General features: G+C 42.4%; 1 protein-coding gene across 2 annotated transcripts in view; it reads right to left on the bottom strand.

Annotated features, from left to right (window-relative positions):
* Positions 1-9,407: 9,407 nt before the first annotated feature.
* The window catches only part of FIG4 (FIG4 phosphoinositide 5-phosphatase), a 120,226-nt gene continuing 116,244 nt past the window's right edge, over positions 9,408-13,389 (bottom strand). The window contains exon 23 of one of the 2 annotated variants that reach the window (XM_032858303.1): positions 9,408-9,822. In XM_032858303.1, the coding sequence (XP_032714194.1) occupies positions 9,645-9,822 (178 nt within the window). In that variant the 3' untranslated portion in view covers positions 9,408-9,644. The remainder of the gene's footprint in view (positions 9,823-13,389) is intronic. The other variant, XM_032858304.1, reaches the window with a different exon arrangement.

The following is a 13,389-nucleotide window of genomic DNA, read 5'->3' as shown; positions in this document are numbered from 1 at the left end:
CCAGGACGGTGCCTTAGAACTGGATTTTGATGCCTAAATCATTGTATCTGCAAGGAGACTTGCCTTTTCGAGGGGCTTGATCAAGAGGCCAGCATGGAAGACTGAGTAAGCAAGAACACACGGACCTGGGGACACTTTCTCAGGAACAGGACTTAGTTCCCTGGCAGGGACCCTCTAGGATGAGACTCAGTTGCTGCTGGTGTGGTTTTTAGAAGACCAGGGAAAGTGATGTTCCATGCTGAGCCAAGTGCAAATGCTTGGATTGCCCTTGCAGGGGTTAGAGGAAGGAAGAGAGAATAGGGAGGCTCAAGCAAGGGGGAACCCTGGGATGGATTTCTTATGTGAGGCCGGAAGACATAGCTTTCAGCAAGGCCATCGGGAACCATCAGGAACGGGCTGGTGAGAAGGGCTTTGGCATCACCAGGAAGGGCTCTAGAGGCCTCCGCTGGCAGGCCAGGACTAGCACAGGCAGGAGAAGTGCCACAGAGCTGAGCTTGCCGATAACCAGGGGGACGGTGGGGGCCTGAAACCATAGAGGTGAGGTGACAGCACTTACCTGCCAGAGCCAGCAGGCCGCAATTGCTGTAATGACCAATCAAAGGGGACCAGCAGCTCAGGGCTCGCCCCACAAGGTGAAGTTGAGAAAGCACAATGTCCTGGCGGGGGTGGGGTGGGGGGAGTAAATGGGCATCCAGCAAGAATGCTACTTCACAAGCAGAGAAAGACTGAAGGAGTAGGAGGCTGAGGATACCTCAATAAAAAAGGCCACAATAAAAGTAAAGAGCCACGATGTCTTGCTCAGTTCCCAGACCTGAGCAATTTCAGATGTAGCACCCACTGACTGAGGAAGGGGCTGCGTGGGCAGAGAAAAGGACACTGCTCCACGCGGCAAGAGTCCCCCATGGCCGTTGCTCTGGACCTCCCTGCACATGACCTATGGCCATTGACTTGAGTGACTAGACCCTAGGGAGGGGGCATGACCCAGACCTATCAATGCACCTTAGACAAGGAGGTGGGTTGACACTGATACCTGGAGAGGCAGAGTGTCACTGGGCTCCCCAGTTAGAGTGAGTGGCCACTCACAGAGGCCAGGTAATAAATGGAGTCCAGCTCACTGTGGACCCACTGGGTCTGCCGTGGCCACCTCCCTTGACGTCAAGTGTGTCATTGGAACTGATGGACTTGGCAGTTGGAGTAATCTCCACGCTGGATCCTTGGACTGACTGCGGGTTAGGAATTCTCCGAGTAAGCATTTGAAATGTCTCCCTCCCCATGGGCCAAGGTCAGGAATCCGAAATACCATATCCCAGGGCACGAAGCAGAGATTAGTGCCACTATTAAAGAAAAGAACAGTTTCCTACAGTCCTGGATTGGTCCTAGCCTCCTGGAGCACATGAAGGGCTCTGGGTGAGTGTGAGTGTGGGACATTTCCACTGACAGCCAGGCTTGACCCAGATCCGGATGAGCTCTTTCGCTGTAGCTGCCAATGTCCTGCAAGTTTTGTTTAAAAAATAAATAAATAAACTCACCTTAATAAGTGTATAAAAGTGTATAAAATGGAGATCCTTAATGCAGGTAGTAATTTGAGTGTCCTGAATAGACTACTTTTTTAGAGTATTTATGACTGTTATTTTAATACAAATTTATTTAACTGCAAGTTTATATCACTCAATTTCTTTATTTTTTTATTCACATATAATGTACTATTTGTTTCAAAGGTACAGGTCTGTGAATCATCAGTCTTACACAATTCACAGCACTCACCATAGCACGTATCTTCCCCAATGTCCATCATCCTGTCACTCCATCTTTCCCACCCCCTCCCCTCCAGCAACCCTCAGTTTTTTTCCTGTTTTTTTAAATTTTTTAAAAAAATGTCTATTTCTGAATAGACAATTTTTTTAATGCAGAAGACTCTCAGAAGATGTAGAGAGACATTTAATTCTATTATCCCAAAGATTTCATAAGGAAAAGATAAAATAGATTTTTTACACAACCTTAATTAACCTAAAATGATGATTAGAAAGGTCACATACTTCCATTTACTAAATGTTTTCTGTGAACAAGCTGACCGGCGAATTTCTGTCCCTGAAGATACAGACAAAATTAAATGTTTTATTGAACTGAATTAAAGATGAGTTTATAATCAGGGAAGAGAGATTCATAAAAGCTTCTATCACATGTGATTTGCCAACATGTGGTATCTTTTCTCAAATTGATTTTTCAGAGGCATTAGACTTTATTGAGGCAATGCCAAACTTAACAAAATCGTTATCCGTATCTTTCGACAAAACCCAAACCTTTATAATCCATCTGGAAGTGGAAAATGACATTATAATTCTCCATAGTTCAGTGAATAGTTAACAACAACAACAAAAAAACCCACAGTCATATAATCTCTAGTATACCTTCCCCTGCTAAAAAGTCGTCAAAAGTAAACACATAAGGTGAAAATATCCATAGTTAAGAATTTTCAACTTTGCCAATACCGTATTTAATGTTACAATGACCTAATTAGACAAAATTAGGATTCAGCATGGCTGATTCATTTGGATGAGATAAATAAAAGCAAAATCTATATTCACATAAATTTCTTTTCTCCAGAAAGACAAAGTTTATGGTCTGTACATAGCATGCCCCTGCTAGTAGCAGGTAGAGGCATGCCACAGGTTAGGGAGTGGGGGTTAAAGGAAGACACACTCAACTCTCCCTTGGATGGCTTTGAAAGTGGGAATGAATGAACATGGTTTTAATGGGTTAGACACTCAAAGACAAGAGGATGATTCAAGCCTCCTGCTAGTCCTGAGCCTCCACAGCATATACTGAGTGCCAGCCAGAGGGTTTCTGGGCTGGGAGATGCAGAGAAGGGTGGTTTAGCTCTGTCTCCCAGTGCTCAGTCTTCTTGGGGAGATAGACACCTAACCTGCTCGACAGAACAGTGTGGTATGTACTATAAGAAGACGGGATGCTGTGAATACTCAAGGAGAATATGTCCTATTGAGGCGCTCTCCTCAGTGGGTCCCACCTGGCCCAAAGTTGATACTCAAAGCCTGTTAATCCCTTAGCATATTAGTCCTCAAAACATGGCTCACGGATGCATGGGAGTTCTTCAGACTCGTTCAGGGAGTCAACCAGGTCAAACTATTTTCATAATGATACTAGATACTGTTTGCTTTACTCACCATGTTGACATTGGTACTGAGGGTACAAAAGCAATGGGGAGAAAACTGTTGGAAGCTGAGTGTGAATCAAGGCAGGGACACACGGTTGTCCCCTGTGCCTCGCTCGCTGCCTTCCGTGAACAGCCAGCTTCACTTAAGAATGTCCCTGAGGAAGCAGTAAAAATTATTTTTATGAAATCCCCACACTTGGGTATGGTCTTTTGAAATACTGTGTGATGATAAGGGAAGGGCTCCTAAGTGTTTTGGCTGCATACCCAAGTAGAGTGGCTGCCTTTGAGGAATGTTGCAATTGTTTGAGTTGTGAGCTGAATTAGCCACTCTTCCAAGGGAGACCACTTTTACTTGAGAGAAGGACTGTCAGACAAGCTATAGTCATCAGGTTTGGGTATTTGGCAGCCTCTTTTCTTGAAAATGAATCAAATCAGCCTGTCATTATATAGAAAACTGGCTATATTTGTTGCCAATGATAACATTTGAGCTTTCAAGCAAACATTAGGATTTTGGAAATTCTATGTACTTGGCAGCTTCTCGGTGCTGAAAGTTGGCGATACACGAACATGTCAACATTTGGAAGATCTGCCTATCTCAGTGAACAAGTATTTTCTAAATGACCAATGTGTGATGTTACAAAATCAAGCTTGGGTAAAAGATCTGTTCTAAGTATAAGCTATACCAATTTTAATGTCACAGACTATGCAAAGTTCATTGATATAGTTTTGGATTTCACCATGCAACGAACCTTTAAGGAACTACCACTTACTGGGTTTTGGTATTGTAAGAAAAATTATCCACAATAATCCAAAAAAATTATTATTAAAATGTTCCTCCATTTCTCAACTTCATATCTGTGAAGATGGATTTTCTTCACGTTTTAACCAAAACAACATAATAAAACAGACTGAATGCAAGAGATATGAGAACCCAGCTGTCTTCCATTAACCCAAGCCACACGTTAAAAAGATTGGAAAATATGAACTTGTGCCAATCTTCATTAAATTTTTTTGAAAAAGTTACTTTTCATTAAAAAATGCTATTTCTGTCAACATGGGATGGGTTTATTATTGTTTTTTGCTTTGAAAAGGTTCTTTTTCATTAAAAATATGCTGTTAAGGTGGGATGGTTTTATTATTGCTATTTTTAATGAATTAATAAATATTTAAGAGTTACTAGTTTCTGGGGTGCCTGGGTGGTACGGTTGATGAAGCATCTGACTCTTGGTTTTAGCTCAGGTTGTGATCTCAGGGTGCTGCGATCCAGCCCTAGGTCGGGCTCCACATTCAGGGTGGAGTCTGCCTGAGTTTCTCTCTCCCTCACTCTCTGCCCCTTCGGCTTGTGCTTTCTCTCTCCCTCTCTCTCTCTCTCTCTCTCTCTCTCTCTCGCCAAAATAAATAAATAAATAAATCCTAAAAAGAAAATAAAAAAGAGTTTTCAGTTTCTGAATGTGGTCAATACTGATAACTGAGATTCATATAAACAAAAGCTCTTTGGAGGTCTTCAATAATTTTAAAAAATTGTAATGGGGTTCTGAGAGCAAAAAGTTTGAGAACCACTGCATTAGTCCATCAGGTCCTCCACAATCTCACTTGACCTATCTTTCCAACTTTTTTCCTGACCTTTTTCTTCCCACCACCTTCCTCACCACCACCTCTCTGCCCAGCAATGCCAAATAACTTTCTGGCCCCCCAAATAGGCGGCCCTCTTTCTTCTTCTTCTTCTTTTTTTGAATGCCTTCTCTGCTATCCCTCCTTGTCAGGTTTCTACTCATTCTCTTAAATCAAGCTCAGTAAAACTTTCCCTCATTACCCTGTAGAGCTAGTCACACCCTCCTCAGGCCCCCAGCGGCTTTGTGCTGAGCAGTGATCTTGAGAAACCATTTTGTGTGAGATTGTTTACACATCTGTCTTTCCCTCAATGCTGCGGGCTCCTCGGGGCAAGGAACAGTTTTTTTTTCTTCACCCTTAACTCATTAAACTCCAGCAGCTAGCCTGGCTCCAAGCACACTTCTGGTACTCAGCAAATGCCAGAAGAAAAGTGGCAGTGAAGAGGACTTTCATCTCACTCTCCTGCCCTGACCTGATTCTGGGGCAGAGGGAGGGATGGTAGCGGGAGGTGTGGCGAGGCACTCCTCAGAAGAGGGACTGTGTCGCACACACTCGAACCCTAGCTGCCCAGCACACACACACAAACCTTCTTCCTTCCTCCATGTACTTCCAGAAATGTCTACTAACCGAAGCCAGAGAGCTCCACACACAGATTTGTCTGCACTCACGCCCCAGAGGAAATCCTCCAGAATCCTATCTTTAGTCACGAGAGATGATGTCATGACAGCCCTCTTCCCTGACTGCCAGAACTTTCGGATGCACCTGTCTTAGCCATTCTGCCACCTTGGGATGAGATGGTCAATTTTATCATCAACCCAATCATCTCTAAATTACAATGATGGAGGGGAGAAGAGAGAGACAAGGGAAGAGAAGAAAACTGTATTTAAATTATAATTCTCACTGTAAAAGGAAAAAATGATGATTATTCGAGGACAACTGGAATGATTTACCTTTCAGCAGCAATGAAAACGCAGATGGTGGCACTTTCCTTGTCTCTGTAATTAACCTTGGGGCAACAGGATTTGTGACCCTCTTCTGTCAAGCCATGTTTCTCTTTGATCAGCATCTTGGCCGCTGCCTGGTTTAGCAAATCCCATTTCCCATTTTTTTTTTTTCCTCTATAAACGAAGACCAGTGGCTTAGTTTTGTACTTTTCTTTATGAAAAGCTTTCTTCAGTTATGGAGGCTCTAGTTTTTACTTCCCAGTTGATGGCCATCACGTTGGGAGTCCACTTAGACGAATGTCCTGAAGAAATGAACCCATAAACTATTTTGTGTGTGGGTACCAAGAGTTAAACAGTAGCTCACTGTTCTTTATTAGTAAATGGCCCTCCACCTTCTGAAAATGAAAAGGGGACTCGAGAGTCTATTGAGGAAAGCTGCTCGTGTGCACGTAGATAGAGAAGCCTGACCTCTGCTAGGAGCACGTCAGAACACGTGCAGTTTCCAGAGTCATCTATCACCTCTTCCAAAGGGAACGAATTAAGTCTCAATAAGGAAGTAAAATAGATCATTTTCCCTTCAATGCAGGATTCATTTAACTATCACAATCATCCGTTAGCTCTGTCGTTTGTCAGGCAGGAGAGATTCTGAGAGGTGGTACAGGTCTCAGCAGAACAAATACAAAATGTCAGGGGGCAAACCAGAAAAAGGAAATGCATCTTGAAACTGATTACAAAAGAGGAAAATGTGATTTGCAAGAAAAGGTAATCTAGGCCAGCTTTGCCTTCTCTGGCTACTCTAAGCGATTTACCCTGACCAGCCGGCCCCAACGGCACAAGTGAGGACAACGGTGAGACAGGTCGTTTCCCACAAGGAGAAAACACATCTGGACTCGGCAGCTGGTAAATTCTAGGAAGGAGAAAACTCATGAATTGGGAAAATAAAGCTTTATTGTGAAACATATAATAAAATACAGAATGATTTTTGAACTCTCTACCTGCAGAAACCCAATGAAGTTGGAATCTCATCTTCAAGCGACAACTGATTTATTCACATGGAAGAATCCAATTGATTTAAATTCTGACAGGAATTGTTTTTCTGTGGAGAAATGGAATTCACATAAAACAATTTCAATTTGGATCCACAACATCTAAAATTAAACTCCTCTGAGCTTAATGTTAACAGTCATACAGATTTTGCCTCACGACCGCAGAACGATTTTGCATGTCCAGTCATTTGTGCCATGGATGCTTCCAGCCTTCTCTACGGCATGGCAGCCATGAGTGAGCGGGAAAAACTCATACCAAAGCATCTCTTGGTTTCCCAAAATAAGACCTAGCTTCTTCTGGTGTGTAGATTTATATCAAGCGGCTTTAAGAAAGCACGTCCCCCACCATCTCACACACACACACCTAAGAAGTTCACACTCGGTTGTGACGTGGATGTTTTTACTTTGCTCTCAGGTATAACATGGTCAACAGAATTTATTTCATAGAACGTCCTCATTGTTTGCTGATACTTCAATTTCTGATCTACTGTGTTTCAAGGTTCATTTGTATTGCTTGATCTAAATTAAAATGAACAATGCCAAAGTGACGTAGGAAGGCTTCTCTGTTTTAGGTGACAGTGGCATGGTGACAGTGCAGACGTGGTCTTGCTCTGAGATGATGCTCAGCACCAGGTAAGGAAGTGGTGGCAAGCACGCATTATTGGTGATCTTATCGAGCGAACATTTAGTGAATATTTGCTATGCGACAGACACCATTCCGGATGATTTATAGGTATTTTCTCATTTCTTTCAAACACCCTCTATACTACATGAGAAAATTGAGGCTTCGAGATTACTTGTAAGTGACAAGGGTCCCAGCTCATTCTCTTAATCGGTACAGGCTTCTTCTCTTTGGGTCTAAAAATTAGAGTAGTCTTCTATACTCTCTTGCACATATTAGCTTTTTAGTGTTTTCATAGATACATTAACTTCATTTACATGCTCCTTGAGGTCAATAAACTCTTTCAAGAGATTAAATGTTACATCTACTCTGGTATCAATTAGTACTTCCCTGTACAGCTAAAGAGGAAGTAATCTGAATTAATGACAAAATTAATAGTTCAGCTACCATCTTTGTTATGTCAAAATAGTGTTCATTTGTCATGTTGAAAACCATGTTAACCATGTTTAAGCCACTGCCTTATACTGAGAACACTGCGCCACCATCACCAACCACCACCACTGCACGCGGAAACTACCCATTCTCTGAGCGTCATTTATGTGCCAGGAATCGTGGCTACATGTTTCACATACATTCCCTCTAAATTTCACAACACACCAAAGAAAGCATTGTGAGACTTCCTTCACAGATGAAAAAGGTTACAAAAGAAGACCTAGATTCCAGATCTTCACAAAGACTTTATTCTCGTCATAAGGAGATAGATCTCCCAAAAAACCATGTTAAAATCAATTTTAAACTGAAGATCCGGGTTTGAGCTATAACTCGACACTTTCTCAGCAATCTGAGATGATTTTTTGACTTGGGAAGACTCAAGAGAGATCCCACATGCAGTAGAGCAAGCTGCCGTGGTAGGTAACAAGACCACACCAACACAAATTTTCTCTCACCTGTTGTCATTCTCTAATCCTGGTTTTATGAATGATATCAGTAAAAAAAGGTCTGCTGATTAGGGGCTTTTAATCTGCAGTGGAGAACCTTCCACAGACTTCCAGCTTCTCAGGGTTGGAGACCCCCTAAAGGTCATTTAGATAGTTTTCCTTCTCCCATTAGACAGCTTGGTTTTCTTCTCTATTTCATTTATGAGGAGGAAGAATTGAGACAACTTATTAAAAAAAAAAAGCACAGGCATAATGAGATCACATCATTTGTGTCCAACTTTCAGGAAAGGCAGGAAGTTGTCCCTGTTACGTGTGACTCTACAGTGAGCAAACCGAGTACATGACGAGTCAACCCTGACCAGACACCAGACGTCAAATCAGGTAACACAACTGCACACCACAGAAGTTCTGCAGGGTAATACATTTTTAATGTTTTTTTTGATAGATAAAAATTGTAAGAATTTTTTTATTTTGATAGAAAAATTGTAAGAATTGTTAAAAAAAAAGTCCATTTACCCAGATCCACTGATTAATATTTTGCCCCGTTTGTTCTTTCTTCCTGAACCACTAAAGAGCACTTTGTTGACATCTTGTCCCTTTATTCATAAATATTTCAGCATGTATTTCCCAAGAACAAGAGTTTTCAAAATAATACTTTTTTTTTATCAAATCACAAAGTTAACATAAAATCAGAATAAATTTTAAAAAATACATTGACTACAGAGAAAAATACTCTGACTTCTTTTTGCACAAAAGAGGAGCTTTTTGGCCTGTTTTGCTTACTGTGATACTCCTAGACTCCACCATAGTTCCTGTGTACACATCAGGTGCTCAACATATCCCTGTTAATTTCTTAATTATGCTGTGATATTATATTGACTGCATTTTTAAAAAGATTCTATTTATTTTAAAGAAAGGCAGAGAGAGATTGCAAGTAGGGGGAGGGGCAGAGAGAGAGAGAGAGACAGGAGAATCTCAGGCAGCCTCTGCACTTAGCGTGGAGCCCAACATGGGGCTTGATCTCATGACTCCGAGATCATGACCTGAGCCAAAATCAAGAGTCGGTTGCCCAAGTGACTGAGCCACCCAGGAGTCCCTGTTGACTGCATTTCTAAACAAAGTATTTCTAAAGAAAAGCAAAGGCAATACCAGCAATATATTTAATCATTTCTTTATTTCCCATCATTTATAGTTGCCCAGTTACAAAAAGGAAAAACTTTCAGAGGTAAAGGACTCCTAGGAATTTAACTCTCTAAGATGAGACAAAACAGATTACAACGTGAACCAACTGATGGGTTGGACCTGCTCTCTTCACAGGTAGCGGTTCCTGATGTATTCTCGGTACATAGCGGTGTCTTCTTTGCCAAGGGGCTGCATGATCCCTTGACTGGCCTGGATGTGGGCTTGGAAGATCTCTGTAGATCTTCTGTCTACTCTCGGAGGCTGAACTTCATAGATGTTGTCTTGTGAGAAAGCTGAGATAGGTGTTCTACAAAAGGGAAGGGAAGACAAGGCTACGTTAAAAAGAATAAAGTGAAGGACCCACAAGGGAGCTATGGTCTCAAAGCATTCAAGAGCTGCCGACCTTGACGACCATGTGGACTTAACAGTGATAAGTGGTGGTAGTGACCTCCCCTGTATCTCCTAAGCTGGCTTCCTCTCCTGACCACAGGACAGAGCTGACCCAGCAACTGTGCAGGGAATCTTCCCTGAAGCACAGGCTAGGCAGGCACCCCTCCTCTGTTCCTGCAGCCCCAGGCACACCTATGTCTGTGCACCCATATGCCTCCCCCACATGACCAGAGTAACTTTAGGTGGGAGCTGTACATTTTTTGCTCCTTGATACATCATAGGAACTCAGTGATTTTTTTTTTTTGGTATATTAATTTTGTATCCTGCAACTTTACTGAATTCGTTTATTAGTCCTAACAATTATAGTTTTTAAAAGGAAGATTTACAAGGAATCCATGAAGTAAGGGATATGAATTCCTCACATGGAGAAGAAGAGCAGATGAGTTTGTATGTATAAAGGGCTCCATTAGCATAATGCCTGGCACAATGTAAGTGCTCAGTAAATGTCAACTATGATTAATAATTACAGGTGCATAATTCTTTATCTGCAATTCTGAAATCCTAAAAGCTTTAATGACCAAATGTTACTTGGATGGTAAAACGTGACCCAGCTGAAATTCATTTGGTGGCGTATCCTAACCTGAACCAACAATACTCATTCCACTTCGTGTGAATATTAATGTGTTTCATTATCAGACAAGTCCTCAGATCACACTGGGGATGTACCATCCTGATATGCTAACACCCCAAAACTGTGAATTCTGAAACACATCTGGCCTCAGGCTTTTGCTGAGAGATTGTGGATCTGTAAGATCCAGCTTCCTTCCCTTCTGGGGTATTGAAAAGCACCCAAGAATCTCTTTATTCAAAAATACCCCCCCATTCCCAAGCCTGGGAACATGAAGTTCCCAGCCTAACTTCACGTGTGGAATTTCCTTCTACCCACTGGAGAAGGTGCTGTCTCCGGAAGGGCCTTGTCAAAATGCAGTTTTGATCATTGAAGATGGAGCACCTACTAGTTATTGCATCCTTAGCTGACAGCAGGCCCTCAAGGGATGAGTCAGTCAGCCAAGTCAGGTGTGATGCAGAGTGAGCATGTGTGTAGAGTGTGAATGGAGGGTCAAGAAGGGTTCACTGATGGGGAGGACAGTCCACAAAAAATGGTGCCATGAGGGATTGGTGTACAATGACAACACACTACATCACGTACCCCAGGGCTGGTCCCGTGAGGTGGGGGGAACTTCCTACACCAGGGCATCAAGGTAACACAGAGAGAGATCCAAAGAATCTATTCTGCTGGGCTGGACACTAGCTATCCCACTGTTCCAGAAGCCCAACAGGAAGGCATCCTGGATGCCTGGCGGTTTGCTTAGCTGGGGTCCCTGCAACTGGGGGAGTTGCTCTGCCGGCAGGAGCAGAATTGGGCCTCAGCCCCAGTTAGGTCTGGACTTGGGATGTCAACACTTCAAAAGACATTGTGAAGTGCAGACACACAGTGGAAGACAGGAGTTGTACAGTAATGCCCCACCCTCTTAGGACACATTACCATCAAATGGGGGGTCTCTCTTACCCAGAAAACAGCATGCTTTTTCTTTCCCTGGAATGCTAACACATCCTGCCATGGCTGGAGATGTATTAAATTCCATGAAAATAAAATAGAACTGGAGGTGGAACATTCATTCTGGAAACCAGCCTCAATTGTTTTCACCTCAGGAGAATACATTTCAATTCAAATTTGGTATATAGTTTGTGAAATACTCCTATTTTTTAAAGCACTTAAATAATTTCACACAATCTTAGAATGTGACCTTTAAGTAAATAAAACCAAAGGAAAATGATTTACTCAAATTAAAAAAAAAAAAAAAAGAAAGACGAAGGTAAAAGACATCCTGAAACATCTGAACCTCAATCTGGCCTCCAGCCTGGCGGCAGAGCTTTCTTCAAAACACACAAGTGACAGTTATTTTGATGTCTGTGGAGAACACACTGTAATGGTCAACAATTAGGATGATTAATAATACGAACTCTTCTCAATCTTCCCTCACAAAAACATAGCAACTCTCCAGTATTCACATAATTCACATTGAAATGCTAGAATTCTTTAATGGTAGCTAATATTCAGGAGCAAACCTTTTTCACCTGAACCTTTGAAATGAAGACTCCATTAGGGTTTTTAAAGACTGTCATCAAAGTACCAGTCATAGACAGCAACTATGCCTGAACCACACCATCTACACCTGTCTAGTGTCTTCCCCTTCTCAAATCTCTTTTATGTATATGATCTTACTTAATTTTCACACTCATCCTGGAGGAAGGAAGCATAGGGATTAGACCCTCCATGTGACAGAGGAGAGAGATATTTTAAGTCAGTCTAAAAATGGGGCTAATGGTTTCTGTCCTGTCTTTGAAGCGAGACCTCTGACCAGAACTGTCTGCGCATTAGTGACCTCTCTGGCAGAAATCACACCAGACATTTGATAGATGTAGGAAGATACCATCTGGGTACTCAACCTTCAGGGGTTTAGAAAGAGGAAATGCCAAGTGACCAAGGCATTGTCTGACCCTTCAGAGGCCTCGGTTGACTATGCGGGTGGGCCACCTGCGGAATATCATGGTGGGTGGGCACAAGCCTGTGGATGTGGGGCCGGGGCACCCTCGGATGGGGCCAGAGATCAGCCACTTCCACCCCAGGACTTTGCTTTCTGACCAGAAAAGCAACCAGGAGTCCTCACCCTACTTCTTGGTTAACTGCCTCAGGGCCACGTGGAAGCATGGAGACCATTACCACACTCAATATGAAAAGCCAGACATCAGCCTGAAATGACGTCCGATTGACTGGAAGCTGGGTTTAGGGTTCCAGCACCACCTCACTATGGTTTCAAAACAACACAGGGAGTCAGAAAATGCATCAACCGTCCCCCTTGTCCTTTCTATTCTTCTAGATTCAAAGTCCATGTTAAATAACAAAGTTGTAATGTTAGAATGCTTATTACTGGATTGGGGCCAGAAAGACACTTCAGAGATACCCAATATCATTGGCATAATCAGAAAAATGAGGAGGAAGAAACCAATTCACAGAGAAACTTTTGTTTCTTTGTTTTACTCAGTTGTCAAGAACCCAGTGACAATGAACTCCCCACGGTCTTAAGGCAGTGGCTCTCCAAGTGTGGTTCCCGGACCAGGAGCATCAGCATCACCAGGGAACTTGTTAGAAATATAAATTCTCAGGCCCTACTCCAGACCCACTGAGATGGTTAGCAAGGCCCGTGATTCTGACACTTGCCAAAGTTTGAGACTCTTTGGTCTAAGAAGACCAAAATGTATCTAAAATGCTAAAGAAGATCTTATTTGTGGTCAGTCAGCAGCATCAAACACTTGGAAACAACAACTCTCTTTTCAAATGATATACTACCGCTAACCCTCCATCAAGAATCATAATTCGATATTTAATTGTAAATATACTAGACACCACACATTTCCTCAG

This window comes from Lontra canadensis, unplaced genomic scaffold (genome assembly GCF_010015895.1).
Source record: "Lontra canadensis isolate GAN:19392208 unplaced genomic scaffold, GSC_riverotter_1.0 scaffold14, whole genome shotgun sequence".
NCBI lineage: Eukaryota > Metazoa > Chordata > Mammalia > Carnivora > Mustelidae > Lontra > Lontra canadensis.
The sequence above is the reverse complement of the archived record's forward strand: the minus strand, read 5'-3'. Positions and strand labels throughout refer to the sequence as shown.